The 26,307-nt window shown below is 42.5% G+C and overlaps 1 protein-coding gene across 1 annotated transcript in view; it reads left to right on the top strand.

The window, feature by feature from the left end:
• Positions 1 to 25,845, top strand: part of LOC308282353 (high affinity choline transporter 1-like) — a gene marked incomplete at both ends in the record, with an annotated part of 43,182 nt that extends 17,337 nt beyond the window's left edge. Inside the window, 5 exons of the mRNA XM_080722700.1 lie at positions 18,127 to 18,275; positions 19,096 to 19,242; positions 23,601 to 23,754; positions 24,309 to 24,526; positions 25,171 to 25,845. Of these exons, the coding sequence (XP_080578826.1) occupies positions 18,127 to 18,275; positions 19,096 to 19,242; positions 23,601 to 23,754; positions 24,309 to 24,526; positions 25,171 to 25,845 (1,343 nt within the window). The remainder of the gene's footprint in view (positions 1 to 18,126; positions 18,276 to 19,095; positions 19,243 to 23,600; positions 23,755 to 24,308; positions 24,527 to 25,170) is intronic.
• Between the last annotated feature and the right edge of the window lie 462 nt (positions 25,846 to 26,307).

Below are 26,307 nucleotides of genomic sequence, written 5' to 3'. Positions count from 1 at the left end.
TCACCGCGGAAGCCTAAGGCCCCGGCCGGGCACAGCAAGCGCCCGACGGCTAGCCATGGTTCACCGGTCGCCTCTAGTTCTGGTTCCCGTCGCGAACCAGCCCGATCCTGCCCTGGACGCGGGCGAGGTAGAGGGGCTAGAGGGCCTCCATCGAACCCCGGTCCTGGTCAGACCACCATGGATGCCTTTCTAATCGCCAATTTGCCCCGTCCGGAGATGGATACGGAGTACGAGACGGAGGAAGAAGAGGCGGCACCAAAATCAAATGATGTGTACAGGTCCGTGTCCGAGGACTTCTCCGATGCAGATGATGTCATCGGCAGCACTGGTGATGGAAGTGCTTCCATCACCAGTGCTTCTCTGTCAGGCACTGGGACACAGAGACCTTCAAGCAAAGGAACAGGCAAAGGTAAGATAAAAATAATGATATTTTATATATATATATGTATATATATATATATATATATATATATGTATATATATATATATATATATATATATATATATATATGTGTGTATATATATATATATATATATATATACATATATATACATATAATATATATATATATATATATATATATATATATATATATATACATATACACACATATATATATATATACACACATATATATATATAAAATATCATTATTTTTATCTTACCTTTGCCTGTTCCTTTGCTTGAAGGTCTCTGTGTCCCAGTGCCTGACAGAGAAGCACTTCCTTGATCAGCTTCTGAAAACGCATACCAAAATAAAATAAATGATTTACTCCTCAAATTGAATGAAAAGTTCTGTTTCCATGTGTGTGTGTGTGTGTGTGTGTGTGTGTGTGTGTGTGTGTGTGTGTGTGTGTGTGTGCACGCGCGCAATGTGTGCTGCATGTGCACAATTTACGCGCAAAGAAAGAGTCATCTTTGCTCTCCGGGGGGTGCCACTCAAAATCACCAGTGCTGCCGATGACATCATCTGCATCGGAGAGGAGAAGTCCTCGGACACGGACCTCATCATTTGATTGAGTGAATAATTTAGCGAAAGTTAGCTCAGGAAAGTAGGCTACGAAGTGATGCGCTGTGAACTTGCACTGACTGCTATCTGCTGTTTTTGAATGGATCAATGATATGGATTAGGATAATACATACATCTCACTCTGGGACTGGGAGAGATAGTGAGTCTCGATATTATCTCTCGGCGACATGGGCATGGCAGAGCGTTCTTCGCGTGGCCTCGCGGGACGGCGAGCCACCGATTCCGGCGTGAGGAGTGCGGGCAGTGGAGCCGTGTCTGCCCGCGGTGTGTGTTGTTGGGACGGCGACGCCGCCTCTTCTTCCTCCGTCTCGTACTCCGTATCCGTCTCCGGACGGGGCAAATTGGCGATTAGAAAGGAATCCATGGTGGTCTGACCGGGGTTCGATGGAGGCCCTATACCTCGCCCGCGTCCAGTGCAGGATCGGGCTGGTTCGCGACGGGAACCAGAACCAGAGGCGACCGGCGAACCATGGCTAGCCGTCGGGCGCTTGCTGCGCCCGGCCGGGGCCTTAGGCTTCCGCGGTGTGGGCATGAAACCCGCTCACAAACAACGAAAAAAGAAAACTACACGAATGAAACTATAGGATTACTGATCTACTGGACACTAAACGGCACTGGAATTATCTGTCTGTCTCTCTCTCTGTATGTGTGTGTTACACCAACGCTCTCCTCCTCACACTGAGGTAAGTTCATGTTGAAACTTTTATAACATTTTGAGTGTTGATTTGTGAATGCTTTCATCGGGGAGGTGTTGCTGTGTTGTTGATGTGTTTGTGTTGGCTTGTTTTGGTATAGAGAGGCCTGAGAGGCCGGGCGGTTGCTACGAGGCTCTGATGTAGCCATTGTTGTCTTGCTGTTTTGGTAAACTTTTGTTGTAGAGACTTTGAACTTTTTTGCGTGTATATGGAGCTGTGTGTGGGTTAGGGTGACTCAGTGCAGCAGGTCACAGCTTTTCAAGTGAAAATGTTTTTGATTCATGCAGAATGGTCTGCTTGAAGATCTGCTTGTTTTGTTTTCATTGTCTGACACCACCACTGCTGCGGCCGCGCCGCACTGTGTCGGCGGAGCCGTGTCCTGATAAATGAGTTCACTTTGGGTTCATGGGGAGGTCGATTTCTCCTTTGTTTTCAAACAAGCTGACTTTGATGTGTGATTTTTAACCACCCTTTTATCATAGCAACATGACATTTTGTCACAGGCTAGAGGAAAGTGTACTTTTGCATAAACCTTGAAAACAGCCCCAACTGTCGGGAAACTCGTGGCGGCGCAGTCAATGAGTTAAGCTACCTTGACTTTTGTTATTCATAAAACACCTAAAAAAAACAAGCAGGCAACAATGAACTCGCTCCTCCACTTGTTCTCTCTCTCTCACTCACTCACTGTACTCAGTCAGTACTCAGTGGAGTAGCAAGGAGATGTTGAATTGGGGGGAGGGGGTCTCCCCCCCAAATGAACGGCTCTCTACTGCGCAAACCGGATCCCATCGTTCACTTCAAAGAGCCGTTCAAAAGTTTCGATTTGTTCGCGAACGTCCCACCTCTATTCTGCATCTAGCCTAAGGCCCAGAGCATGGGAAACCCCTACTCACATCAGGGTGGGGGGTCCCCAGTTCAAATATGATTCTTTTTGGTTTCAGTGATATTTGGACTTACCCTCTACAGTATTTCATCATGAAAATGTGACGTATGTATGCACGTATGTTTTAGAGGCAGAAGAATAATTTGCATATAACTGCAATATTCATTGAATAAAAAAAAAAGCATGTTTCAATTTTTTAAAAATCCGATCTGACAGATCTTTAGATATTGGTCCAAAGTTAATGTAAAAAAAGTTCTGTGCACTTGATGCGAAAATTCCGGAATAAAAGTTTAAGCGTTTTACAAACTGCTCAAAATGGCGGAAAATTGAAGGGTTGAGCTTACTTAACAAAGACACAGATGTCTTCTGCTTGAGTCAAGGCACGCGTGTAAGCAAGTTGCATGTCTTCAAACGAAACGAGGCATTACTTATGCCGCTTTAAAGTTTGAGTTTTCAAACGCTTCGTATAGCGCCCCCCCCCCCCCCCCCCCTTTGGCCAATTGGAGTAAGATTGCTTTCAGTGATATTTGGACTAACCCTCTACATATTTGCCAAATGCCATGAACGTGTCACTTTGCATGTATGATTTAGAGGCAGAAGAATAATTTGCATAAAACTGCAATATTGAGTGAATTATTAAAAAATAATGTTTCGCTTTAAAAAAAATCCGCCGAGACAGATCTGACCGTATTGGTCCAAAGTTCATGTAAAAAAAAGTTTAGCACACGTTACGCGAAAAACACAGGAGGAGATAGATTTTGGCTGTTTTTCATATAATTCAAAATGGTGGGAGAAGTAAAGGTCAGAGGTCAAAAGTCAGAGTGTAAAAGTTGTTCGGCATGAGGAGACGCATAAGTGTATACAGGTTTCATTGCTGAACCTGAAACAGAGCATGAGCTTTACGTGTTCAAAGTTGGCATTTTTCAAAGGCTTCCTACAGCGCCACCCTTTGGCCGATTGTTGCGAGCTTCGCGTTTTAGCCGTTTTTAAACTCGGCAGTATGTCCTCTGCCATACTGCCGAGTTTCGTAAAAAGCAACTGCACGGTCTAGCCGCTAGAGAAAAAGTGGCGGAAGAATAATAATAATGATGAAGTCCAATATCAAGGAGTGGCCAAGGGCTTTGGCCACTTCGTGGCCCTTGACATTGTTTACATATAATTTATTTTCTCTTTTTTTCTCTCCCCTCCTTTCTTTTCTTTTCTTTTTTTCCCACTTCCTTCCCTCTTTCTTTCCTAACCATATATTGCCATTACATTCAGACACTTGTTTCCATGGCGTTCATGTGCGTCTCCCAGAGCCGGTCAAAGTCACTCTGTCTACCTCTAACCACATAGATTAGCCTTTCCAGCCCAATAGAGTTCATGAGCTCCCTATGCCACGTCCTCAATGTTAGGGCTTCAACACTTTTCCAGGATAATGCCACAGCTCTTCTAGCTTGGAGAAGTCCAAAGTCAAAGATTTTAGTTTGCTTTGCTGAATGTATAAAGTTCCTTTGGTGAATTCCAAGTATACAGAGCTTAGCACTTAGTGGAACGGTAATTTTAAAGATTCCTGACATACACTTTATGACTTCATTCCAAAATATTTGCATCTTAGGACACTCCCACATACAGTGAAATAAAGTACCTTTCTCAGTTAAACACTTGGTACAGATATCTGGAATGTTGGCGGACATATGATGGAGTTTGACAGGAGTTATGTATGTTCTCATTAACCATCTATATTGGAGTAATTTAAACCTTGTATTAATTGTCTGTTTTTGTGCTTTTACACTGTTTCCACTCTGCGTCACTATGCGTTTGATTTATCAGTTGCCGAATCAGTACTATATTCAACTAACAGATTATAATATACAGATATGGAGCCACTCCCTTCTATAATTAGTGTTTTCTCAAGTATCGAAAGGGGTGGAATGCACATCACGTTGTCACATTTTGTTGACAAAAAGCTTCTTAACTGCAAATATTTAAAAAAATGTTCATAGGTATTTGATACCTCCGACATAGGTGCTCAAATGAGAACATAACTCTGTCTTCATAGAGGTCCATTATTTTCTGAATACCCCTAATATGCCACAGCTTAAAACCTCCATTGTTTCTAGCCGGAATAAACTGTTCATTACCCAATATAGGAGAGAATTGAGATAGAATAGGCATATCTCTCATATGTTTATGAGCTGCAAACAAAACTGATATTGTATTTTTATATCATCTTTTGTACGTTTCTTTTTTATTGTTTTAACATCTGACGAATATAAATGTAATGGTAAATTTGAAATAGATGCTTGTTCGATACTTACCCACCCTGGGTGTGAAATAGTATTAAAATGATACGATGCAGAGGTTAGTTGGGCTGCCATATAATACCATAAGATTGGGCAGTTGGAGTCCCCCTCTTTCATAAGGCAAATATAACAAATTAAGACGTAGTCTGGCTTTCTTACCATTCCAGATAAATCTGCTAACTACTTTAGATAGATTGTCAAAGAATGTATTTGGGAGTGGCAATGGGATTGTTTGAAAATAGTATAGAAATTTGGGTAAAATGGACATTTTTATTATATTTATTCTTCCAATCATCGATATGGGCAAATTGGACCATCGGTCAAGTGTTTCAATTGTTTTGTCCACCAGGGGGGTTATAATTTGCTGGAACTATTTCGCCAATATGAGGGGTAATCTTGATACCCAAGTACTTAAAACCTTCTGTAGTTGTCATAAAGGGGGTGCTTATTATGGGATTATGTCTTTCTTCGCTATTAAGGAACATTAGGACTAGGATCCAGAGAACTCTCCAAACTGCTCAATTAGACTACTTAGATTAGGAATACTACCTTCTAATTTTGCCACAAAAAATACAATGTCATCAGCATATAAAGAGAAACGATGATCTACTGACCCAATTTTAATTCCTGATATTTCTGTATGTGCTCTTACTGTCTGCCATAGCTAATGGTTCAATGGCTAACGTAAATAGCAATGGAGACACAGGACAACCTTGTCTTGTCGATCGAAAAAGATTTTGATACATTGTTATTTGTTAGTATCTCAGCAGCTGTGTTTGTATATAACAATTTAATCCATTTGAGGAAGGTTTCGCCTAGTCCGTACCTAGGTAGAACATCAAAAAGGTATTCCCATTCTATTCTATCAAAAGCCTGGCTAGCATCAACTGATAACATTGCTGTGTCTTTTTCAAAACTCTTCTAATGGTATCCTTGTCTTTTTTGTATAAAGCCTTGTTGGTCCTCATTAATTAATTGGGGTAGGTATTTGTCTAGTCTTGTAGAGAGGGCTTTACATGAAATTTTCATATCACATCCCATTAGACTAAGCGGTCTGTATGACGAGCATTCAATTAAAGGGTTTATTTGTTTTTTGTATCACTATTATTGTAGCCAATCTCAAGGAGTCTGGAAGTGTTCCTTTATTAAATGATTTCTTCGTACATATCCAAAAGTGGTTTTACCAGTTGTCTTTTAAAGGTTTTGTAAAACTCTATTGGTATCCCGTCAGGTCCGGGTGCTATACCACTATTTATTCCCCCTATAATTTCACTAAGGTCATTTATCGTCAATGGGCTATCCAATTCTCTTTTTTCTTCCTCTGATATAGTCTGAAATTGTAACCGATCAAGAAATGTAGTTGGTGCTTGTTTATTTATTGTATATTCTGATTTATATAATGCTTTATAAAATTCTCTAAATGAATTGTTAATCTCTGTTGGATCCATTGATATGTGACCGGATTTTAACTTTATACTATCAATTGCTTTTTCAGATTGCATTTTCTTTATCCTCCAGGCCAATAATTTCCCTGCTTTCTCCCCTTGATCATAATATAACTGTTTAGTTTTCATTAAGCTTTTTGCAACTTTATCAGTTGTTAGCTTATCAAAATTTGCTCTCAAAATCGATAAATTATGTAATTTTCCAGGGTCATTGTTATTGTACACTTCTTTCTCAGCCTCTTTGATCTGCTTTTCCAATGTTTCTAGATCTTGTTTCTGCTGTTTGTTTTTAGAACTTGAGTAACTGATAATTTCTCCTCTTATGTAAGCTTTAAATGCTTCCCAACTAGCTGAGGTTTCATCTGTATTTAATTCAAAATATGTATCAATGCGACTTTCGACAAAGTTAACAAAAGCTGTGTCTTGTAAAAGGTCAACTTGCAGTCTCCATCTTGGACAATATTCAAGCTGGCCCAGATTGATCTCCAGTGATACAGCAGCATGATCACTGATTAGTGATTACTATACTATTATAAGTCAGAAAGAACCAAGTAGCACGCACATCTTGCAAAATATTCTCCGGGTGCTGAGAAAAAAATACGTACAATAAAAAAGGAGAGGCTCGCACACCGTCATGGGCTCCCAGTTAAGTTTACCTGGGAGCCCATGACGGTGTGCGAGCCTCTCCTTCTTTCCTGTACTATACTATTATACCAGCATTTTCTCACCTTAGTCCATAGCCCTTGAGAAATAAGAAAGAAATCAATTCGTGAATGGGTTTTATATGTACTTGAGTAGCAAGAGTACTCCTTTTTGTCTGGATTTTGGGATCTCCAAACATCAATTAGTCCCAGTTCTTTCATATAATTAAACAATATTTTCCTGGTTTGTACATGGGTTTTATCGACTTAGGTTGATCTGTCAATCTCCGGTACAGGGGCAATATTGAAATCTCCCCTAATCACATAATGACCTCCCAAGGCTGATATGGTTAAATATATATATATATTTATATATTTAAGTGGGTTGTCTTCATTGGGGGCGTAAATATTTACAAGATACATTTTTTGTGTCAGAATAAGGCCCTGTATGATTATGTATCTCCCACCTGGATCTTGTATAGTTTTTTAATGTTTTGAATGGTATTGATTTGTGTATAAGTATAATTACACCTCTTGCATGACTGTTATAAGGTGCAGAAAATATTTGACCTGACCTTTTTCCAAGTTAATATCAGATGCTATCAAAAGTGATTCCTTTAAAAATATATATATATTTTTCATTGAAGATACTTTATCCTTATTTATTACTTGTTTTAATTTAGCTAATATTCTCTCATTCCCCGGACATTCCAGCTTGTAATTTTAATATCCGAACTGTTTTTCATAATTTTCCCCCTACAGAATTATGGACTTGTTAAAAAAAAAAAAAAAAACATACTGAGAATAAACAACAATATATATAGGCATTGCAGGTGGCTTCATTTCTCCATCCACACTCACACACATCCACACATACAACCAAACCACGCAAAGACCCGTTTCCCCTATTAACCCCATAAACAACCTGAGGCTTTCCTCCCTCCCCCTACGTGTAAGACACAAGGACTGTTGATCTTCCGATACCTGAGGAGCAACTATTAATGTGCCCTAGGTTTCAAAAAACAATAAAAAGAAAAACAAAGCAATAAAATTGCTCATCAACCGCTTCATTAATCAATTAAGTAACCTAATATTAATTCCCTCCCCATATATGCCAAATTAGACTTCTAAGTGGGTATTTGTCTGCCGTAGTTATTTACCTTCACAACTTCACTAAATTTAAAAGGGGAAGGACATTATAAATTAAAAAAAATAATAGTGATAATAACCTAATATGAATTCCCCATATTTGCCAAATTAGATTTCTAATACAGGTATCGTTTGCCTTGTAGGTCTACAACCCAATAAAACTAAATTTGGAAGGGGAACAGTAGTCTATTGAAAGAAAAGAAAGAGAGAGAGAGAGAGAGAGAGAGAGAAATAAAAATAAGAGGTTAACGTTTAGGTGTGTCTGTCATACCCAGTTAGATGGATTAATTTAATTATTCTCTCGGTCGTCCTCAGACGAGCTTCCATCGGAGTCTCCAATCTTTCCGGTTCTCCATACATCCGGCCAGCTCCGAAGAGCTTTCAGCTCCCGCATCCTTCTTCAGGACGTCCACATACGTTAACGCGGAACGTCCTCGCGATCGATGCCCGCGCGTTGGTTCCCACAGGATCAGCCTGCTGGCCGGGAGCTCCCGATGTCTGTGGCAGTGGCCGGCCAGCTTCATCCTCCTAGCTGCTACCTTCTTGCTGAGCCTCGGCAGTTGCCTGTTCAGGTCCTTGTTGGTAATGTGGATGTTCTGGTCCACATTCAGAACAGTTCGTAGCATTCTGGTGTAGCACCCATCCAGGGACTTCTGCAGGGTGGGTGTCAGGGTCCAGCTTTCGCAGCCATACAGGAGGACAGACTCCACAGTGGCGTGGAATAGGCTCAGCTTTATGTGTCGGGGGAGATTCGAGCACCACACTCTTGATATGCCGTTCAGGGCCCTCCACGCTAGTGCCTTAAAGGAACCCAAGTATTTGAAGTCATTGACCTCTCGCAGAGCGTTGCCATCTGATGTTGTAATCGGCTGATGGTCCATGTGGATGTTATGGGTGATTACCTCAGTCTTCTTTATTGCCACAGCATCATTGTTCGTGGATTCCAGCGATGGTTTCACCTGTTGCTCGTAGAACTCCATTGCCTCCGTTGCCGTGGTAAAGGTGTGTTTTTTATCTTCAAAAGTTACCAGTAGTTTGACGGCAGGAAAAGCGATGCCGTTTCTCAAGTTCGCTGCTGACAAGAGCGCCCTTACGTCCTTGAACTTGGCCTGTAGTTTCCTCTGCTCCGCGGTGACGTCTGGGAAGATTCTTATTACTTGGTCTTGGTATTTTAGTTTGCCCTTCATGGCTCCCACCAGGCGTTGGATGGTCCGTTTCACCTCGAAGCTGTATAACCGGTCGATCATACAACGAGTCCCGTCTGGAGCCACTACCAACCTTAATCATCTTTTGTGTTTATCAACAAATATTGAGCCTATTAGCAGAGCTAAAAACACAGTGGTAAAGACTAAAACACAAATAGCACCGGATTGACCGGAAAGACAACTATAAAACTTAGGGGGGAATTAAAACAACAAACATGGAGACAGGAGACACGACTTCTCTGTTACACATCCTTCACTAAGACTGCCCTCACTTTGCTGTGAGGCATTTTATTAAACACACACACAAATCAGAGCAATACACACGCCCACTCGCAGGTGGCTCAAATCAAATCATCATCAGTTCAATCAGTTTTAGTTTATACACAAGATAATGACCAAGTATCCCACTTAACTGTGTATTCCCATCTATCTATCTATCTATTTTAGTTTTGTTTATGTATTTTCAATGACAATAATAGTCTATAAAATGTTCTTTGGTGAGTACCTAATTGTGTTGGGATCAAATATATTAATCCTTAACTATTAACAAATGCTTAACAAGTCAGTATGTAGTATGGCGGATTACAATAAGTGTTTTGCCATTGCATGGCAGGCACACTTAATAACTTGTTAATAAATAGTTTATTAATGACTAATAGTTATTATAAAGTGTTACCGTAAGTTGCAGGAGATCTGTGGTAATGTACATGGTACTGTACATGATTGCATCAGATGAGAAGACAGCTAGAAGTAATGTTTGATAATAACTACCTTAATTCCCTGAAAATAGCAAAACATGTTTAATCCTTTTTTGGACAATGGATTCATATGGTGTGGTCAGACAATGAATCAACTTAAATCAATAGGACCGCACCAATTGTGCAGGAAAAGATCAAAAAACAGATCTCTTCAGAAGGATCTATTTGCTACAAAAGCAAAGGAGGGCAGAACTGGACAAGTAAAGCTTGATGAAAAAGATTTTAACCCTTGAGAGAAAGTGTTTGAAAGTGTCCAAAAATAACAATATACTGTAGCAACAGGAGAGTAGGGATGGAGCTCGTTAATTTTTATTGATAATGAGCACCTTATCGATCATGCTTATCGAGCCGGGCTTTTATCGAGCCCACTATTGAGCTTTTTCTGTTATTTTGTGGAAAGACATGATCAGACACTATCAATTCTGAAGCTTTAAATATATATATATATATATTTACAGTACGTTTGGGTAACTCAGTACGTTCATTGTAAGAGCGCTTGTTTTGTCGTTCACCACACACCAATCACCACCAGATGGCGACGACAGCCATTCACTAGTGAAGGCGCTGACGTCACTCGTTTGCGACTCTCTTTCTTTATTTACTAGCCTAGCTCGGCAGTGTTTAGCCATTAGCTTACTATGAGCTAGGGAGCGCTCCATTGTAGTCACTTGGACAGGGCGTTTATCGTGGGCTTGCCCAGGCCTTACGGCCTGGGCATAAATATAACGATTGCATTCACCACGGCTTCGTAACTCGCGCGGCCGGCCCTGGCCCGCTCTTCGCGGCCACTCACGCCTGCGGCGCTCGGGGGCGAAGAGCAGGACCAAGGTCTGCTGGCCTTCGCGCCGCTTGCAATGTCGTGGACAATCGAGCGGCTCCGCCTGGAGGACGTTGTTGTGGCGACCGCTTGTTCCGCCCCGTGCCGCACGACGAGTGCTCCGTTTCTCGACCGTACTGTTTCTCTATCAAACCGTGACATATATACATATATTGTGGTGGTTCGTTTAGACACCAGGTAGGCCCTACACGTCGGAGAAGCGCACCCTGGATGGGAGAGCGAGGCCCAGCAGAGCAGCGCACAGTGTGGGCCAAGTCATTGAAGGGCGTTACCTGCCGGCTCACATGCTTCATCAGGTAGAAGCATACGCACCTGTGGGATTCTCCAAACACAGGGGGCATAAATAGAAGCCTCGCTCTCTCGCCCAGTCTGTGCTGGGACTCCGAAGGGCGAACACATGGGCAAACAGGCGGTAAGGAACCACCATATTTCTCCCTCAACCGCATATTTCTGTCTAAAGCGCATTATAGTGATATCCCTTCTACTCGTCACTTTGGCTGGACCGGGAGCTGACTTACACTGAGGAGTGTGTACCTACCACTGAGGAGTGCGTACCGAATCTCTGGACAGAGAGTACTCAGGCGACCTGTGGAGAATGGACCTGGAAAAGGAGGAAGCAGCCTTACCAACCGGACCCCCAGGAAGCCACCCAGAATCCCATTATGTTGAGTAGTACTCACCTCCCTTTAAAACTTACCTTGTATCCAACCATTCTCTGGCCCTAGGTCCCTTATTCCCCGTGTTTAGTTTGTTTAGAAAATAGTGAATCGGTTGGATTTATTTGAGAGCTCGCGGCACCGTACCTTACCTGTCACCTGTAGAGAGAAATACTCACCTATTACCTGTGGGAAAGAAATACTTTACCTGTCACCTGTGGAGAGAAATACTCACCTATTACCTGTGGGAAAGAGACACTTTACCTGTCACCTGTAGAGAGAAATACTCGCCTTATTACCTGTGGGAAAGAGATACTTTACCTGTCACCTGTAGAGAGGAATACTCGCCTATTACCTGTGGAGAGAAATACCTTACCTGAACAATACTCACCTATTACCTGTGGGAAGAAAACCCTAACTGACTCTTACCTACCCCTGGCCCCCAAGAAGAGAAGAGACGGCAGCCCCCGCCCGGGGAAGAACCTATGTTGAACTGTTTAGTCCTAATTTGATTCATTCATATTTATGTTGCACATTTATGCTACGTTGCATTTACCTGCTGTTGAGATCTGAAAATTGTTAATAAATGCCTGGAGTTAGCAACACAGACTTGCTCTCTTGTGTCTGGTTTGGGTTCAGTCACCACAATATATATATATATATATATATATATATAGTTTTACAGTACTATTCATGAATTAATAATAATAGCCTACTGTAAAACTATACTATAAATTGTGTAGGTGTATAATATAAACTATAGGCTAACATTTCCATGTACTTTTTTTTTTTTTTTTTTTTTAAGTAGGCCTAAATGCTATTATGTTATTGATTGCACTTGGGTCTTATGTGATGCACTATGGACGCCTGGCTCCGTCTGCATTGTCGAAGTGTTCCCTCCCGAGCATGATGTAACAACCGTGCTGCATATAGCCCATTGCATTTAGCTCTCCCCTTGTCTTTTCAAAAAGGTAACCAAACTTTTTAGTGTTTCAAGCGTTCCACCGTTGTTCCGCGGCACGCATGCACTTCCAAAGCACATAACTATCAATGACGCAATGTACCTCCCGGCCCGGCCGCTATAGTCTCGATAAATTCAGAACCGGGTTTGTAATGGACCCGGTTTTCGGGCTCCATCCCTAGCCTAGAGTCCACAATCACCTCCACCTTATAAATCTGCTCACCTCTGATTAAAGTTAGGAGACAGTGTCACTGCATTCCTTTAAATCCTCCCAGGCCCTTTATCGTTACCTAATCATCCAATCACTGGTCATGTACAGTACATGACTTTTCTATTTCCATTGTTCCACATCTCTTGCATCACAACTATGCAAGGTCTAACAACAGAACACAAGCAACTCTGTCTACTTGATCACATGCAGCAAATGCAATCTACAATATGTAGGAGAGACGGGTAACACGATCGCAGATAGAATTAACTAACACAAGTACAATATTAATAATGACAAACAAAACACATTAGTGATTGTACAACACTTTAGGACACACGGAATAGAAGCCCTTTCTGTGACCGGGTTAGAACATAACCCCCATTGGACGATAGGCCAAAGGAGATTCCATGAGAGACAATGGATAAACAAATTAGACACAATGTTCCCAGCAGGACTGAACATGAAGGGGAATAGAATTACCCCAACAATGGGAGACTAATGACCCTAGAACAGTAGGCTGACCAAGGACCGCTGGCCTTCGCGTCGCTTGCAATGTCGTGGACAATAACTATGACATCTAACTATTGTATGGATTGTTGGTGAGAATAGGGTTGCTATTAACAATGTATAAATCTGAAAGCCATTGGTATGTGGTCAGAAATAAAAAATAACACTTCTGACTCACGAAATTTGACCATCGTGCCATGCACAGTCTAACATAAAACCCACAGGACATAAACTACAAGATGACCTGTATGATTTTATGAACTAGGGGAACCAACCCAATCTAAAATTGCAACATTCTTTCTTTTAAAACAAGATGGCGAAAGCACTATTCTCTATATTGCATCTTAAGCATTGACTTTGCCTAGGACAATATATTGAAGTCTCACACCCTTTCCTAATAATGATAGAATATTTCTCATCAAGATATCACCACAGTGGAAAGAAAGCTACTGTCGAAGCTACTGTAACCATACCAAAAAATAGTTTTAGATTGATAAGGTAGAACTGGTAGAACTTGATCTCCTCCTGATTGATTGATTGAAGACTTTATTAGAAGTTTGCATAGGAAAAGGTACAGTTTCATGACGGCACAGTTCACTGGTACAAGGTCTACTAAAAGGAGATCCATGAAAAGACTAAGCTTATTTCCACAGGAAACCATTAAAGTATCTCATATAACATTGAATGACAGACGAATAGAACACAGTACTATGCAGTAGAAACCTCAACTAACCTCTGACAAGCGTGTAATCTCTACAATAACCATATGACACGCACTCACCTCTGCACCTAAATGGCCCTTTGGCTCATGTAACATGCAATGGAAATACTAACTGTACTGATAAGACCCAAATATTGAAATCCCAAATTCAGAATAGACGTTCACCATGTCACATTTAATGCCCCTCTTAACTTCCTGGAAGTCTGAAGTTTTTCTTCAGAATATGTACTGTAACCTCTTTAACCCCCCATTTTGGACATGTCATTGTAGGCCAAGTAAATAAACAAATAAGTAATGAGAAACATTTCTGAAAATGTGTTGTGAGCTTGTAGATTGGCTTTCAAAACAATGGCTTATGTTTCTATGTGCTCAAGTTGTAGCATAGACAACTAGAAGCAGTGCTCTTCCAAGCACAGGTCTCCACCAGGCCGTGCGTCCTGGTGGTGCTACTGTATAATAGGCCAATGTAAAAAGGGTGGCATATGTTCTTCACCTTAGATCTTTCATGGCAATCGGACGCTGCATGCATCATTTGAAGCATTGTGTTCCAAAAATGTGTTTTGCTAAAGTCTACTTGCTGGTGGCGTTATAACAGCCCAATGTGAAAAAGGAAGCATTTGTTCCTTGACCTAGTGGGAATATGTGTGGCAAATTTCACGGTAATCGCAAGCTGGGTTGATGATTTGAGGCATTTTGTTCAAAAACTGAACAATCCTGCAAACTTTGGAAGCTAATATTAGCCAATCAGGATGGAATATGAAATATCAGACAGATCGGACTTGATCACATGACTGTGTACCGATTTGCGTGATTTTTGGATAAAATCTCAAGGAGTAATATCCAAAAATGTGTTTTACATAAGTCGGCCCAAAGGTGGCGCTATAAAAGGCTGATGTGAAAAATGCAGGGCAAAGGTTTATCCTTAGCCTCTAGGGAGTGCGCTTACAAAGTTTGAAACTGATCGGTGGAGTTATAGGTAAAACCACAAATCGGCCTGTTATAGCGCCACCATGAGGCTGATTTAAAAAAATTAAGTGGCATTTCTTCCTCGGCCTAGTGGGAACGTGTGTGCGCGAATTCATGATATTGCATCATGTTTGCACTTTGCATTTGTGATTTGAGGCATTTTGTTCAAAACGCTCAATCCTACAAAATTTGGAAACCAATCTTAGCCAATCAGGATGGAATATGCAAAATTGGACAGATCCGTGTCGATCACATGACTGTCGAGATACTGCCTACCGATTTGTAGGATTTTTGGACAAAATCTGTAAGAGTAGTGCACAGAAATGTGTTTTGCAAACATCAGCCACTAGGTGGCGCTAGAAAAGGCCCATTTGAAAAATGTGGGGCAGAGGTTCTAGATTGGCATCCAGGGAATGTGTGTGCTCACTTTGGCAGCGACCGGGCCAACGGCGACTGAGATTAGGTGGTCACAAACTGCGAGGACGCACGGACAGACGCACGGACGGACACACGGACGGACGGAGGGGAAAACATACTCTCCCCCATGCCTTCGGCTGGTGGAGACAATTAGGAGTTTATTATGTATTTCTGGTAAAGAAAAAAAGAAAAGAAAACATAGCATTCCATGCAGGGTATGAACACAAATCGCTGCATGTTATATATTTGACTTAACAATATAGTGCTTTCTTTTAAAGGACAACTTCGTTTTTTTTACAACACAGGTTCATATTTTAGATTGTAATTAGAGAAAAGAAAAGATTTAGTATTTTGATTTTAGTGGGTGGGGGCATGTCTTGAATGCTGCCTTCAGGTATGGCATGGAAAGGGGGCGGTTTCATTTCTTTCACCGTAGTGAAAACTGCATTCATGGTCTGGAGAGGGCACTTTTTACAGACGGATAAAAGGGCAGGGGCTCAAGCCCCCTTTGATGTCTATGTTCATTTCATTTCATTTCATTTATTTTTGTTTCGCACATGTAGTGTACATTACAGTCCGTTATATTATACTTATACTCAGAATTTCAAAATGTTACAGTACACCCATGAACGAAAAGGAGCAAGCAGAAGAATAAATTCTTATAAATACCTGCCCCCTATTAAAATATATATATATATATATATATATATATATATCTCTATCTATAAATGCGACAAATCTCTGCGTGTCTGTCTGCGTGTATGTAACCCGCGTATCTCGAGAACCGTTCGTCCCACCGGCTTCAGATTCGGCACGCGCGTTCCCCGCCGCGGCACGGAGTGCAGTGCCGGGTCTCGACCCGACCCGACGCGCGGTTTTCCCGAACCGGCGCGAAACGTTCGGAATCTCCTTATGCGGGGTTGATTGTTGACATCAGGCTGTTCCGGAGGAAATCGGCGAAAGCTCTGACTCATTGTGACATCACTTCATAAAAGGCTCTGACATCACGTACGCCACATGAGTCAACAAAAAATCTCTGTGATTGTGTATGTATGTATGTAATCCGCGTATCTCGAGAACCGTTCGTCCCACGGGCACGCGCGTTCTCCATATATTGCCCCCATATATGGGCATAAAATGGATTGCAGACAGACAGATACAGATATCTCCATATATGGACATAAATGGACAGAGGCAAACAGATGGTCAAAGATGTCCATATATGGGCATAAAATGGACGCAGACAGACAGATACAGATATCTCCATATATGGGCATAAATGGACACAGGCAAACAGATGTTCAAAACGGGTCCTATGACAACAGGTATAATGAGGTTTGCATTAAAGGGGGAACCGGCACTGTGTCTGCAACACAGTTGGAGGCACAGACAGATACTCCATATATGGGCATAAAATGGACGCAGATAGACAGATATCTCCATATATGGGCATAAAATGGACCCAGAACTATAACTGCAGTGATCTCCATATATGGACATAAAATGGACGCCGACAGACAGACAGACAGACAGACAGATACAGATATCTCCATATATGGGCATAAATGGACACAGGCAGACAGATGGTCAAAACGGGTCCTATGAAAACAGGTATAATGGGGTTTGCATTAAAGGGCGGGGCATTCATTCCCTATTTACATTGTTCCGAGTTGGCCAGGTCGCCGACTAGACGCTGGGCCGCCCGCAGCTTCTAGTATATACTAATGATCAGCATATACAGCCTGTTCTTGCCTTGAGAAGTGTAAACAAAACCAAACTGAACCAAACAAAATACAACAACAAAATGACGAAAAAGCAAAACAAAAACAAGCATCAAGTGACGCACCATTAAATAAATAAGCAAAACAGAATAACAAGAAAACTCCAAGGTCATATACTATCCTATTCGGATTCTTCATAGTATTTAATTATTTTATTTTTATAGCATCTTTTAAATTGATAAATATTTGAGCAACTTTTTAATTCATTGTGGAGAGAATTCCACATTCGTATTCCTATAACTGAAGGACACATCTGTCTTTGAGTGGTCCGTGTAATTTTATGTTTAAAATCATATTTCCTTCTACTTTCACCACTTTCAGAACTGACTTTTTTGCCCTAAACATTATTAATAATTTTACAATTTCTTCCAGTTTTAAAACTCTCGATTTTGAACACACTGTTTAATGTGCTTTATGCATAATTCTTACTGCCCTCTTCTGCAATATGTATAATGGTTTTATTGTTGTTACATAGGTATTACCCCATACTTCTGCACAATAACTGAGATATGGTGAAATAAGAGCACAATATAATGTTCTCATTGCCTTATAATCTAATACATGTTTAACTTTATTTAAAATAAATATGCCTTTTGACGCCTTTTTCTAAACATGTGCTATTTGTGATTTCCATGTAAGATAGGTGGAGGTGGCCATGTGAGAACTCCAATGATCCTGATGGTGCTACTGCTAGGGCCCTATTTTGGCAAACAAGTTAGGCGATGCTTTATTTGAGCGCAAACACAAGTGCACAGACCACTACTGGGTGGTGTTCCAGCTCTGAATTAGTCTTGGCTGTATTTAGGGAGCATCATCAACACCTACAAACTGCCCAAAATCTATAACCTTTTTTAACCTTGTGTCCCACATTAGAATGAAACACTGTGAGAACATTTGTACGAGTTACAAATATATACATGACTTTACAATGGTACATTCAACCGTTCAAATACTGATGTATTGTGCATTTTTACAGGTGGGACAGTCAGTGTGATCCTTGATCTTCCTTCGTCCTACTCCATCATCGTGTCCGCAGCCGTTGCTATCATCTACACACTACTAGGAGGGTTTTATTCGGTTGCATACACGGATGTTATCCAGCTCGTGATCATCTTCATCAGCATGGTGAATACTACCTATTGCAAACAGCCTCAACACTCAACTTCATGTGGGGGTCTAATGTATGTTGGAGAGGCTTATTGTCTATATCAGCCAATGTGCTAGACCGCTGGGGGACGGAATGCTGAGGTGGAGTGCAACACCTATACCATTGGCGGCTCCCAGTACTTACCGCAATTTACAATTTAAAATGTAAGCATTTAGCAGACGCTCTTAATCCAGAGTCATTTATAATAAGCAAGGTAATACATCAGTAGGCTACATCAATACATATAATGGAAAGAAATAGTTGGCAAATCTAAGAAAAAATTGCAAGTTTTGATATGACTGATGCCTGGATGAGGAGCTGGGCTGACTCCTGGGTGAGGAAAGGTCTGATCTTACGGATGTTATAGAGTGTGAACCTACAGGATTGGGTGACTGATGCAATGTGTGCCTTGAAAGATAGTTGGATGTCCTGGAAGACAACAAGGTTCTTAGCCATGGGAACCGAATCACCAGACCGAATATTGGAAATATACTAGTCATATTTTGATATAAGACGCATATGTTTGCCCTAATTTATGCTACCCTTTATATGATTTGCCTATAATAAGGGTAATAATAAAATATTACTTTAAAGCAATAAGTCAAGTGTCAAGAGTGTTACAATTAACCCTGTGAAGGGGGAAACAGTAAAAAATAATTTAGTCACATTGCTGCTATTTTATATTTAACCTTTATTTTATTTGACATAATTGGTAGGTAAGTATATTTTCTTTTTAAATTTACGTTTATATTTTTTATTTGCATGTAATGTTTCTTTCTTTCTTTCTTCTCTCTCCAGTGGCTCTGTGTTCCCTTCCTGTTTCTCAACCCATCATCATCATCATCATCATCTAATGTCACGCTTACACCTTTACAATACCCTTCCTGGCTGGGTGAGCTGAAGATGGAGGATGCTGGAAAATGGATGGATGAATTCTTGTCATTGGTTTGTTTTTTTAGTATCTGTGTTTTTTATTATTATTATTTCCATGATTTTTGTAACCCACTTTTTCACCCAATGTCAATTGTCTAATGAAATCCTGGGCGCTACACTCCCTCTGCCAACCTGGGGAGAGCAACGGACTGGCCTCTTGCTTCCTTCAATGCATGAGTCCAAGCCGCTTCTTTTTTGCCTGGTTAATAAACCAGACTGAACACATCACCACCCCCTGGCGGTAGTGGTGTTGTAGTACGGTCTGGCACAGATCCATTGAGATTCTATTTCCTCAACCAGCTTCAAGGGTTGGCCAATCAGGGTTGTTTGCTTGGAGCATGTGGTTTCTGTAGGCTTGGAGCACGTGGTTTGGGGCAATGACGTAGAAATGAAAGCTCTTCCTGAAATCCCAGACTCTCTTCCCAAAACGAAGTGTGTGATAGAGGCTGTCAATGCCAGGCAAGCTTCTTATCACCTGACAGGGGGAGTTTCCAGTTGGACCTAGCGCATGGAAGGAACACATTATTCCAACCAGTTCCTATCCCCTCCATCAGGCCCCATGGCTGGCCAGGGGGAGGCAGTATAGAGACCAGGATTTCTGCATGTTTTCCGTGAGGGTACCTACCCTAGGGGACACGATGAGAGCGAGACTCTTTGTGGAGTGTGCTAACTCCACACAGAAAGGCCCTTTTACCAACCCCACCTAGGGTATCGAACCCAGGACCTACTGGCCGTGAGGCGACAGCGCTACCGACTGCGCCACCGTGCCCCCCTAGTACTGCATCTACTGTGTTAACATATCCATGTGTGCTCACTGGTTCAGATCCTTTGATGTAGGCCTGATATTACTGCTGTTATTTTAAATAAGCTTATGGTCAATTGGAAAGAGTACTCTTTCATATCTTTCAAGGATTTGAAGTCAATTTGGATCAGCAATCAGTATGCCACACCGTGTTAAAGGGCTCTCTCATCTTACAATAAAGTTTCTGCGTATGTATGTATTAGGGATGCGGAGATATACCGGTACGGATCGTAATCGCGATACAAACGTGCACGACACGAGTGAATCGGTTCATTCAGGGTGGATCGGTACAATTGACGGCTGGAATCGTGATGTATCGTATCGTGAGTGTCTGGATCGGTACACTCCACGGTTGGATCGGTTTTTGCATAATAGTATTTCATTCTATCCTGTGTTTCCGAGGCGCATTGAATGCCCCATCAGCCCTCCCCCCAAAAAGCACTTGTAGCGACTCTACTCTTCTACAGCAGCACTACTACAGCAGCACTGAGCTGCTCAGCGGAGCGCAGTGAACACCCGACCCGACCGAATGCAGATACAGACAGACAGCACTCGTGAGCCCACTGGTTAAACATGCAAGATTACTAGTACCACGTTTAGCTTTATAACATCCCTGTCCAATGTTCGCTGATCCGTTGTTGTGTCACTGGACTGGAGCACGCTGCATGATATTATGATCCACATTCCACACCCGTTTGTTCTTCTTGTCGAGTCTGCGACGGAATTGATTTAAACAAAGCAGAAGCTTCCACGCTTTAACTACACACACGTATGAACTACAACAACGATACTGGGCGTGCAGCTAGCGATTAAAACAAAGTATTTGACACTGTTTCACAACTTGTTACTGTAGCTGCAGACAGCACACTCTTCTGCTGCTGCTGTTCCCTCTGCAAAGAGAGGCTGGAGCCTGATTTATACTTGGCAGCTCAACGGTGTCGCGCACGCACCTAAATAGCAGACCTACAAGCTCACAACGCGACGCGCTGTGACTCAAATATCTACATTTTAAAACATTTTGGCTAGAAATGGCAAAATCCTAGATTATATTCATACAATATAATAATAATACAGGTCAAGGATCCTTAACTGAGAAGAGAGAGATCAAGCAGGGACCCCCACTGTAGGCTATTTTAGACTACTGTAGGCTATTATATAAAACTGTTGCAGATTAAAACTGGTCAGAGACTTGTTTGACAGCACTATATCATCAGTGACATTAATACATTACTATGTTGTCTTTATTTGTTCACACATTATCTTTTCTATTAATATGATGGATTTATGTTATTCATTATAATCCATGAATTATTATCTCTTAAACCCTCAATAAGTGTTAATGTATTGGCTAATGTTCCCCTATAGGGTTGCTACTTGCTAGGGTTCAATTGGTTACTGTAAAAACCAACTATTAATATTTGGCCGCCTCACATAACTCTGAGGACCCTAGGGGTCCCTGACCACCTGTTGAGGATGTAATGATATATAATAATGATATAATGATATAGTATTAATCAAACAATTCTACCAGCCAGCAAGGAGTGTTCTCCCAGATTTCAATAAGTTGGATTGTTAGACAGAGCCTAGTACTACAGTGAAACAATAAATTGTTTGGAAATTAAATGTAATGCATTTTTAGTAATTTTTTGGGGGGGAAATTTACATGGGCTTTAATATAAATCCTTTGCATTGTGTTGAATCGCACCGAATCGTGAATCGTATCGCATCGTAAGGACCAGGGGTGTATCGCAAAGTATCGTGAATCATATCGCATCGTATCGGGGTCAGGGGTGAATCGTGATGTATCGTATCGGCAAGATTTCAATGTATCGCAATTATATCGTATCGCTGGTAGTGTATCGTGATGCGTATCGTATCGCCTCAGTGGTCGAGATTCGCATCCCTAGTATGTATGTATGTATGTAATCCACGTATCTCGAGAACCGTTCGTCCCACCGGCTTCAACGCGCGTTCCCCGCCGCGGTTTTCTGGAACCGGCACGAAACGTTCGTAATCTCTGTATGCGGAGCTGATTGTTGACATCAGGCTGTTCCGGAGGAACCGGTGCAAGCGCTGACTCATTGTGACATCACTTCTGCTGACTGATTCTGACATAATTCCTGTGCAAATAGTATGCGGACCTGATGTCTGATATCAGGGTTTTCCGGTACTGGCATAAAAGGCTCTGACATCACCTTTGCCACATGGAACAACACAGACTTCGGCACGCACGTTACCCGTCGCAGCAGGTAGTGCAGTGCCCGGCCTCGACCCGACCCGATACACAATTTTCCAGAATCGGCGCAAAAGGTTCTTAATCTCCGTATGTGGAGCTGATGTCTGACATCAGGGTATTCCGGGACCGACACTGTGTCTGTAGAGATCGCCATATATGGTCATAAAATAGACGCAGACAGACAGATACAGATATCTCCATATATGGGTATAAATGGACACAGGCAAACAGATGGTCAAAACGGGTCCTATGACAACAGGTATAATGGGGTTTGCATTACACCGACTTCGGCACACGCATTCCCCGCCGCAGCAGGGAGTGCAGTGCCCGGCCATATGGGCATAAATGGACAAAGGCAAACAGATGATCAAAACGGGTCCCATGAGAACAGGTATAATGGGGTTTGCATTAAAGGGCGGGGCATTCATTCCCTATTTACATGTTCCTGAGTTGGCTGGCCCCCGTGAGCTTCTAGTCTTAAAGGAGTAGTTCACCCCCAAAATGACTTTTTTTCTATTGATTTGTCACGCCATGGAGAGTAGAGTTCAATAAAAAAAAATTGTTTTTGTCACGTTCCACAAGACACAAATTTTATTAGAGTAAATTTACCCCCATTGATTTCGGATGGGGACCTGTTTCGAAACGGGTCCCCATCCGGAACGAATGAGGGTAAATTTATTGTTATCACATTTTTGTCTTAGGAATGCGACTAAAAATATTATTGAACTCTAGTCTCCATGGCGTGACTAATCAATAGAAAAAAAGTCATTTTGGGGGTGAACTACTCCTTTAAGTAGTTCACTAAATTCAGTGCATTAAGTTTGATGCGGGTGCAATGGATATACTTATAGCGTGTTCAGCAGAACAACAGATGCAGGAAGTATAGGGACACTCGCAACTTCAGCCTATAGTTAAATCCCTTAACTTGATCAGTAACAGGATGGGGGCATGCATTCCCTATTTGAATCGTTCCCAACATGCATCATTCCCGAGTAGGCCGGTGCCCGACGGGCACAGGTCTAGTGATAGTAAAGCATGTCACACAGTGTGTGTGTGTGTGTGTGTGTGTGTGTGTGTGTGTGTGTGTGTGTGTGTGTGTGTGTGTGTGTGTGTGTGTGTGTGTGTGTGTGTGTCCCTCTCTATCTCTCTCTCTCTGTGTGTGTGTGTGTGTGTGTGTGTGTGTGTGTGTGTGTGTGTGTGTGTGTGTGTGTGTGTGTGTGTGCGTGCGTGCGTGCGTGCGTGCGTGCGTGCGTGCGTGCGTGCGTGCGTGCGTGCGTGCGTGCGTGCGTGCGTGCGTGTGCGTGTGCGTGCGTGCATGCGTGCATGCTGAAGGTCCTGGGAGGACTGTGCTACCAGGCCTTCTACCAGAGGATCCTTTCGGCTGCATCAAATGCTCAGGCTCAGATCACCTGCTTTGCTTCAGCGCTACCCTGTCTCATCTTGGGAATTCCCTCAATCATCATAGGAGCAGTGGCTTCCACTGCAGGTACGTTATGAACGCACACATTGCACACACTGTTAAAGAATGAGAGTCTTTGTTTCCTTATTGTTGTCATCATGACGATCAATGATAAAAACATACATTTTGTCTCTGCCCGATCAATGAAAAAAACATACATTTTGTCAGTGTACAGCCCTCTGCCCGATCAATGAAAAAAAACATACATTTTGTCAGTGTACAGCCCTCTGCTGGTCCTCTGAGTATAAAGCCCCTTTCCCACCACAGGGCTGAACCAGAACTGGAACCATAACTTTCCAGAACCAAGACCTTTCAAGAACCTGTGAAGTTCCAGGACCAAGTTCTGCGTACGTTTCCATATAAACAGACCTAGCGAGGCACCTTCTATAGGTTCCCAGAACTTAAGTTTAGTACTACATCAAGAGTAGGACCTAAAAAAGGTTCCCAGAACACAGGTCGTGAGCTCTGGAAACGATAACAAAAAATAGGTTCAGGTTCTGGAAAGTTCTGGAAAGTTCTGGTTCCAACTCGTGGTGGACAAGGGGCTTCAGACACAAACATGTGGAAGTTGATCTTTTCAGACTGGAACCAGACACAATACGGACTTCCACCTCCGTTTGAGCGTGGGGAGGCAGGGATTGTGCTGCCGCTGGCCCTGCAAAACCTCACCCCATACTGGGTGTCAGTGTTGGGTATCGGAGCCATAAGTGCCGCTGTCATGTCTTCAACGGACTCGGCCCTGCTTTCCGTTGCCTCCTTGTTCACTCATAATTTCTACAAGAACCTTCTCCGGAAACAGGTTTGAAACTGTGTACAGTATCATGTGCTAAGTGTCTCTGCGAATGAGCTCATGTGCACGTTTGTGTATCTTTGTGTGTCTTTGTGTAGGTACGTAACCATTTACTGTGAACCTTTGCATGTGTGTGTGTGTGTGCACTTGTGTTTATGTGTCTTCTTGTACGTACTGTCTGTAGGTGTGTATGAGTAAGAAGTCAGAGAGCCAATAAAAATCAAACCCTCGTTGAAGTGATTGGTGCATTTGAGCAGTTCATTTCATGAAGCTACTGTATACCCTATGTGTGTGTGTGTGTGTGTGTGTGTGTGTGTGTGTGTGTGTGTGTGTGTGTGTGTGTGTGTGTGTGTGTGTGCGTGTGCGTGTGCGTGTGTGTGTGAGGAAAGTGTGGCTGTGATTGTAAAGCATATTACATAGCATGTGTGTGTGCGTGCGTGTGTCGGCTATTTTCGGTACATATTCATGGAGAGGGCACTTTTTAAAGACGGGTAAAAGGGCAGGGCCTGAAGCCCCCTTTGATGTCTATGTGTGCACGTGCCTGAATAAGACACAGTCAGACAGCAAAGATGATGCATACATAGGCTATATCATGTTTCACCATCACTGAAGTGACAACTTATTTAATGAGTATTTTTCCATTCTCTCTCCAGGCATCAGACAGGGAGTGTGCATGGGTGATCCGCATAAGTATTCTGCTGGCAGGCGTGGCTGGCACAGGTCTGGCCTTCTCCGGGGATGGTGTCACGTCTCTCTGGCTGCTGATTTCAGACCTGCAGCTCTGCATGATATTTCCCCAGTTCGTCTGTGTCCTGCATTGTAGCCACGCCAATGGTTACGGCGCAGCTGCCGGCCTCATACTGGGGACCTTGCTGAGACTTCTGTGTGGGGAGCCGTTCATCCACCTCCCCCCTGTCCTGCTGTTCCCCGGTTGGAAGGAGGATGAGCTAACAGGGGAGATCCTCCAGAAGTTTCCCTTCAGGACGTTGATAATGTTGCTAACCTTTCTCACCATTGTCTCATGCTCTTTGCTGGCACGTCTGGTCTTCACCCGCCACCTGCTGCCTCGTTCCTGGGACCTCTTTGGTGTCTTGAGGGAGGATGGGGATGCCATAGGTTTAAGGAATGTAAACGGAGTGAAGAGAGAGGATGTAGACTTAGCCGCTACTACTGAGAATTTGCCCGACCCACAACCCGCGACCCCAACCCCAGGTGACCCCAGAGGTGGAGACCTGAGATTCATACACCCTGCTAAACCTGACCCCGATTGGCTGACAGCATCAGAAGATGTCTGCGAGGACCAATGTTCAAACATTACCGCTTTCTGAGCAGAATTGGTCCACGCAGAGAAGAACGTCTCCCAGGTCTTAATGTGGGAATGTCTTTCTATCAATTCTGACTTTCGTGCTCCTGAATTATTACATTTTATAACTCAATTTAGGCTCTGGTTCATTTGCCCATAATGTTGTTTGGCAGCACATTGTGTAATTGTGTAATAGGTAATAGGGAGTAGAGGTGGGTGAGGGTGGGTTAAAGTGAGTGCAGATGGGTGAAAGTGGGTGGAGGTGGGTGGGTGTGCATAGAAGTGGATGAAAGTGGATGGAGGTGGGTCAGGGTCGGTGAGGTATTCTTTCCCTCAAGTTCAATCTTCCATGTTTCTATGGCTTACATTGCATATTGCTTATTATATATTTTTTCTGTCATGTATGCCTTATCTTACAATAAATGCGAGAAGTCTCTGCGTGTATGCGTGTATGTATGTATGCATGTATGTAATCCGCGTATCTCGA

Source organism: Nannobrachium achirus, assembly GCF_963921795.1.
Source record: "Nannobrachium achirus genome assembly, chromosome: 3".
NCBI lineage: Eukaryota > Metazoa > Chordata > Actinopteri > Myctophiformes > Myctophidae > Nannobrachium > Nannobrachium achirus.
The sequence above is the reverse complement of the archived record's forward strand: the minus strand, read 5'-3'. Positions and strand labels throughout refer to the sequence as shown.